This window comes from Tarenaya hassleriana, unplaced genomic scaffold (genome assembly GCF_000463585.1).
Source record: "Tarenaya hassleriana unplaced genomic scaffold, ASM46358v1 Cleome16, whole genome shotgun sequence".
In the NCBI taxonomy this organism is placed as follows: Eukaryota; Viridiplantae; Streptophyta; class Magnoliopsida; order Brassicales; family Cleomaceae; genus Tarenaya; species Tarenaya hassleriana.
In genome coordinates this window covers 1,801,366-1,808,781 of record NW_010965019.1, presented here as the reverse complement: position 1 = coordinate 1,808,781, position 7,416 = coordinate 1,801,366, and the positions used below count along the sequence as shown (strand labels likewise).

At 36.3% G+C, this 7,416-nt stretch overlaps 1 protein-coding gene across 1 annotated transcript in view; it reads right to left on the bottom strand.

Moving 5' to 3' along the window:
* LOC104809482 overlaps positions 1-199 on the bottom strand; it is a 3,554-nt gene extending 3,355 nt beyond the window's left edge. Inside the window, exon 1 of the mRNA XM_010535492.2 lies at positions 13-199. Within this exon, the coding sequence (XP_010533794.1) occupies positions 13-39 (27 nt within the window). The 5' untranslated portion in view covers positions 40-199. The remainder of the gene's footprint in view (positions 1-12) is intronic.
* Positions 200-7,416: the final 7,217 nt, after the last annotated feature.

Sequence of the window (7,416 nt, the reverse complement as noted above, 5' to 3'; positions counted from 1 at the left end):
AGCCCCCGGCGGCTGCAGCGTCGGCGCTTTCCTCGGCATGGGGATTGGACGGACGGAGTTACACGCCTCCGGCGATAAGCATTAGAAGCTCCAAAGTGAGATGGCAGCAATGGCGGATTTTGGAATCCCTAGGGTTTCGAGAGTTTGGATTTCGGGAGTAATCGAAACCGAAGAAGAGACGTGAAAACGTCTCACGAGAGAGAGAGGAAGATGGAGGAATTTTGCCGGGCGTTCAAACTTCCATCCATACGACGCCGTACTTTGGATCCACGTGTGCACTTGTGGGCCCGCCTCTTACACGTTCTTTTTTGTCTTTACACAGGCGATGTTTCCTAAACTTTTTAAAATGGTAACAAATTAATTGCTAAACCTTTTTTATATGATAAATTTATTTTCACACTTAAAATATATTATTATAATTTTTAAATTTGTAAATCTGTACCATCGACGATGTTGATCACAAATTTCTTTGAAAATTATAACGATAAATTTTGCAACTTTAAAAATAAATTTATCAAATAAAAATTTTAAAAATTATTTTTTTACCATTTTAGTTTAGAAATCTTAATAAATTTTAATTTTTTTAAATTATAAAAATTTTAATATCTCATATAAGAATTTATTACCAAATTTTTTTAATATAATTTCGACCCATCTACAGAAAAACTAAACTATATTTAATGTTATTTTATTTTTTGATATTTTTATAAATTAATTATATTTTAAAAATATTTATAAAATTCAAAGTTGTAACTAGAAAGTTACAAAGTTGGTATATTTATCTAAATTTTATAAAAATGATATTTTAGTCTAGATTGATAATAAATAGACATTGTATTAAAATATACTCCATATTTTATTTTAACTTCAACTCATACCATTTTTTTATTTGTGATCATATGACTATAGTTATAATTTGATTATATGGTAATCACATTGGTCATAACGTTAAATTTATAATAATTTAATCAAATAATTAGTTTGATATGTAAGGGATGAACATGATGAATTAGTGTGATCATCATAAACCAATGTGATCACCAAATGACCATATCGTAATTTTGGTCATGTGGTCATAGGTGAAGAAAGATATGGGTTGAAGTCAAAATAACATATGAAGGGTATTTTTGGTAATGCTTCTAAGAAATATGATATTTTAGATATCGATAAAGGTAAAGGCTGGTCACAAATACGAAAGGATATGGATAAAAAGATACTAGATAGGAAAGAACGTAGACGAATCAAATATATCGGGAAAAAATAATTTGAGAACTGTGTAAATATGATACTATACCGTCAATAATAATATAAAGGGATTGATTAAACTATTTATACTAACAAGATTAAGTTAATTTTTCAGTTTTCTATATTGAGAGATCTTTAAAATTAAATATATTCGCTTTTGAGTAATATTAGAAATATCCAAGTGAGAACAAAAACGGTAAAATGTATGGTATTTGATTGACATTATATAAAAAATACTCTTTATTATTTTGAGTTCAACACATACATTTCTCCATATGTGATCATTTGATCCATTGACTCCAAAATATAGAGTGGTCATATTTTGATTTTATTGTTTATAACGTTAAATTTATAGTAATCACACTAATTTATTATCTTCATACCTTATATATCTTACTAATCATTTGATTACAACATCATAAATTTAACGTTATAAATAATGAGATTAATATGTGACCACACTATATTTCAAATCACTTAGATCACATGGTCACACATGAAGAAAATTATATGTTGAAGTCAAAATAGCAAAATAATGATATTTTTGATAATGACCCTATTTGATTAGTAGGACAATTTTAACTTTTGTAATATTTGCGAGATGATACAATAAATTGATGTATTTGTATAAGATTTGTAATTTTATTTTTGACCCTCCATCAGATCGTCCCATAATTTTGAGGGCTATATGCATATTATAAAATTTTGATCAGTCTAAAATATTTATTTATATAATAAAAATTATTAAAATAAAATTTGAATTTTTTTAAATATTATATAATAGAACAACTTTTGAAAAGCATATAAATATATATAAATTAATAAATATACAAATTTATTAAACTAAATATATATATATATTCTTTTAATATATTCTAATAATTAATCGTAATATTATTCTTTTAATAAATATATATTGTTATTGTTTAAATATTTAAAAAAACTCCACATATTGGCACAGAACAATTCAAAATAAATATCTGAATTTGTTCAAATCTTATCAATAAATACATAACTTTTTTTTATCTTTTATAAAAAATACATCAATTTATAATTTCTCTCAAATTTTTATATGACCTCGATTTCAGATGAATGGTGATAACATGGCTCATTGATTTTACGTGTTAGCACTACATGGTAATTTTTTTTATCATATTGAAAATAATAAAATAATAAAATAAAATATAAAACACAAATGAAAATTAAATGTATGCATATATATATATATATATTACACATATATATACACATAAATTCATAGGTATATAAACTGAATATATATGTATATTTACTTGTATAAGTATGTATATATATGTATGTATGTATATGTGTGTATGTACATTTACATGTATGAGAGTATATATGTATATTAAGAAATGCTGAGAAGATTCAAGAAAATTAGGTAATCTATAGATTTGATTTTATTTAATTTCTATATTTTATATATCTATACTAATTAAATAAGATATATTGTGATTTTATTTTCTACCTAAAAATATTATAATGGTATGTGGAATAACGAAAAATCAAATGATTCTCCATCATTTTCTTTATTATGGTATCAGAACCTATATGACTAAACGTCGTAAAGATCTTTTCTATACCCGACTTTAACCTCTTCGATTCAAAAATTTAGATCGTTGATTCGCACATTTGCACCACTTTTTTTTCGGTTTTAGCCGCACACATTTGTGCTATTTTTCTCTCATTTTTTTCGATCTAACCGCTAAACCATGGCGCCTTTTTTACCATTGACATTACTGTCATGCTATTAGACTTCATCACAATACTGTGCATCTGCACCGTGTCTCTACGCCACACAAGGTTTCAGATCTGTCTTTCACAAAAAAAAATGATATCATTCAGACAACAATCCATCGTTTACTCATATTCTACCCTCAAATCTAGATATTTATTCTCGATTTCAAACTCAATAAAATGGCTTTCATCTCCTTGAATTTGAGAAAACGTCTTAAGATATATGAAAAAGATTCGAGAAGATTATGTAATATTTAGATTTGATTTCTATATTTTATATATTTATATTGATTAAATAAGATATATTGTGATTCTCTTTTCTAATTATAAATATTATAATTCTCTATATTGAATAATGAGAAATTCAATTTTGCTCCATCATTTTCTCTAGGGATAATCACATATAAATACCTGAACTTTTACAAAATTTCCAAATAAATACCTGAACTATAAAACTCTCAAATCAATACCTGAATTTTTCAAAACTTCTATATAAATAACCAAATTTTTAAAAAACTATACATTGATATTGGAAGATTTTTTTACTAAACCTGAGCCGTAACCTAATTTCCTTTTCCGCCGCAGCGGTCGGCCTCTGCCGATCGTTCACCGTTGCAAATGCCCCCTCGTCTTCGCTCAGCCTCGGCGCCTCCGTCGCCGGGCCTTCTTGGTCGTCACCCCCTTACTCCTCCCTTTTCTTCACCTCTGAAACCTGGCCCAAATCCCCCGGACTTATGCCTCCACTTATCACTGGCCTCGTCACCTCCTCCACAGACAGGTCGCTTCTCCTCCTCTTGCCCTCCGTCCTCTGCTAGAGTCAGGACTGTCCCTATTGGCCAACAAATGCTGGATTCGACTGCCAAGCCAAACTCTCCTCCACCACCTCATTCCTCTGCTGCTTGTGCTGACTCGGGGACTAAGGCAGAAGCTGGACAGGTTAAAGCTACTAACTGGAGCAAGCATCTCTTTCCGGTTGATCGAACGCTCAAGAGAACCGGTACCCCTACAACCCACATTTCTGGGAGCCTCTTGTTGTCATCCCGGAGGAGTCCATTTCGGAGACGGTTGACGAGTGGAAGGAATTTCTAATAGGACAGTTCTACGGATTGCCTCCATCCATGGACCGAATTATTGGAGTCGCGAATGGTCTATGGTCCCGGAAAGGATGCAGAATACGAGTACAAGATATTGGTAATGGTACTTTCCTTTTCAAGGTGTCTGATACTTCGGTTAGAACCCATATTCTCAGTCGACAATTCTGGTATGTCGGACAATGCCCGATGTTCATTACTGGAGTCCTTACCATAATCCACATAAGCCACCCCTGGTTTCATTCAATACCTGAGTTTCATTCAGGAATGTACCGTACACTCTTTACAATTCGGACAGTTTGAGTAGGATTGCTACGACAGTTGGTGACCCTGCTTATCTGGACCGTGCCACAATAGCAAAGGAGAATGTGGCACTTGCTCGCATTTATATGTCTGTCCATTTGCGCAAACCATTACCGAGTCGCGTTAGAGTGACGCTTCCCGGTGGCATGGAACAATTTGTGGAAGTTTCGTATGATTGGCTCCCTCCAAAGTGTAGTCAATGCTTGGAGATCGGTCATAATGTTCATCATTGCCCACAATTTAGTCCAGTAAAGTCTGCACCTGTGGACAAGGTTTACCGAAAGAAAGGACAAGTGACTCACGCTTCACCTACAAGGGCCTCTGTTATACCTTCGACGCCGTCTGTCTCATTGGTGCAGGAAGGTTCGGTGAACACCGTAATACCCGACATCCAAGGATCAAGTATTGGAAATGATACTAACTTGACCCTGGCTATTGAGTATGTCGCCACTACGCCGTCGGCGACAACTCAGAGCCCTCAACAAACTTGCAATAATTCAGTCGCTTATGATGTGCAGCCTCTGCCTCCTCGTCGTGCAATTGTTAGCGAGATCGAGCAGACCCTACCTATTCGGTCTAATCATGGACCGGGTACCAGTAACAGGCCAACGAAATCTACAAAAGGCTCTAGGAAGCAGGAAACTCCACTACCGACCGGTCCCTCGGCAACAGTGAGTCGAGGCCGTGGAGCCAAGAGAGGCAACTAATTTACCAAGGAATTCCCATGCTTTTTGTTTGGAATATACGGGGCTTGAATAGCCATAATAGAAGATCTTTTGTACGCAAGTGGATTTTGGAGAACAATTTCTTAGTTGGAGGCATTTTGGAATCACACATACAAGAACACAACGCAGCTAGAATCATCGAGACACTTCCGGCGCAATGGAAACACTACTGCAACTTCAATGACATTCAAGGAGGTAGGATTTGGTTGGTTTGGAACCCGTTGCTCACTGTCACTGTCCACAAGTCATCGGCTCAAGCTATTACCTATGGAATAGCATACTTGGAGCAGAACATCTCATTTACATCCACGATAGTCTATGCTAGAAACTCCAACACTCAGAGGATCGAGCTATGGTATGAAATTCGGCTGCTATCGAGTTACCAGCCTGTTAACAATGGGCCTTGGATTGTACTAGGTGATTTCAACCAAGGTCTACATGCTCACGAAGGCTCAGATCACCCAGAAGTAGTTCATACGAGTCAAGGCATGGTTGACCTTGCTCAATGTGTTCATTCCTCTAGCCTACGAGATATTACGGGAAGGGGGTAACCCTCACATGGTGCAACAATCAATTGCGGGGCCATTAGCAATCAAGTTGGATCGTGCCCTCATCAACGATAAGTGGACTGAGAATTTTCCAGCGGCATACGCTGGGTTTGCGGAACCTGTACCATCGGACCATTCCCCGTGCATCATTCACTTTCCCACTATTGATGCACATGTAAAGCGTTCGTTTAAATTTTTCCAGCATCTAACCAATTCGAAGGAGTTCTTGCAGGTTATCTCTCATAATTAGAGACCTTATTGCTGGGTTGCTTCTAGTCAGTTCAAACTATGCAAATCTCCCATGGCACTCAAGCTCCCTTTAAGAAGCCTTAATCAACAACAATTCAGCAACTTATCAATGAGAGTTCGAGAAGCGGCCGAGAACCTAAAGGAAACCCAAAACAATTTATTGACTAGACCGTCGGTTGAGCTAGCAAGCCAGGAGCATATCCAACGCAAAAAATGGATGGAGTTGGCTGATGCAGAGGAAAGAATGTTCAGGCAGAAATCTATGCTGAATTGGCTGAGGAAGGGTGATAGGAACACATCGTTTTATCATAAGATTACAAATGGACTGCTCACAACCACATACACTATCTAATTGATGATCAGGGTCAAAGACTGAACTCAAATAGTGCGATTAAAAATCATGCAGTGGACTACTTCACAGACATTATTGGTCGGTCTGATCGGAATATCTGCCTCCCTCACACTGCGTGGCTCAAGGAAACGATAGGGGTGGGATGTCCAACAACACTAGAGGGTATTCTCACTTCTATTCCTACCTCTGAGGACATCAAGAAGGTGCTTTTTGCGATGCCAGATAATAAGGCACCTGGTCTTGATGGATTTTCTAAAGAATTTTATTGTTTATGCTTGGGACTCGGTTGGAGCTTACTTTACAGCAGTGATGCAAGAATTCTTCTACACGGGCAGGCTCCTCGGCCAAATTAACGCAACTACCATCGCGTTAATCCCCAAGAAACATGGCGCCGTGAAACTCTCGGACTTTCGGCCCATCAGTTGTTGCAACACCACTTACAAGGTCATATCCTCTATCTTGGTTCAAAGGTTGAAACTATTCATGGATCTGATTATCTCGAGTAACCAGGGGGCATTTCTAAAGGGTAGACTCATGTTTGAGAATATCTTGTTGGCTACTAAATTGGTAAGGGACTATAATCGTAAGTCGACGCAGAATTATCAGATACTTCAAGCTATAAACTTGCCTACCACCTTTATAAATTGGATCAAAACATGCATCTCAACTACCAAGTTTTCAATCTCCATCAACGGTGAACTTACTGGATATTTCAAGGGAAGACAAGGGGCTGCGGCAGGGAGACCCCATGTCACCATACCTATTCATCCTATCGATGGAGGTTTTGTCCAATATGCTTGATAAGGGGGTAGCTCTAGGCCATATCACACCCCACCCGAAATGCCACAGGCCGACCATTATATACCTAGCTTTTTCCGACGATGTGATGATTTTGACATGCAGAGAAGCCGACCACTCCAAGCAACCATTCACATGTTGGGTTTTCCTGGGATCTCAAGAGCGAATCTAATTCGTAAGAGATCAGTTCTAGGGTTTGCGCAGCGGATGAAAAACAAAAATTTTGATTAAACCCTAAAACCTATCATGCATGATCTTGTAGAAACGTTAGAACGCTTACCTCAATCGATCCGGGGCCTGTATCAATCGAAGAACGCATCTGATCACTGTAGGCAGGAAGAATACCT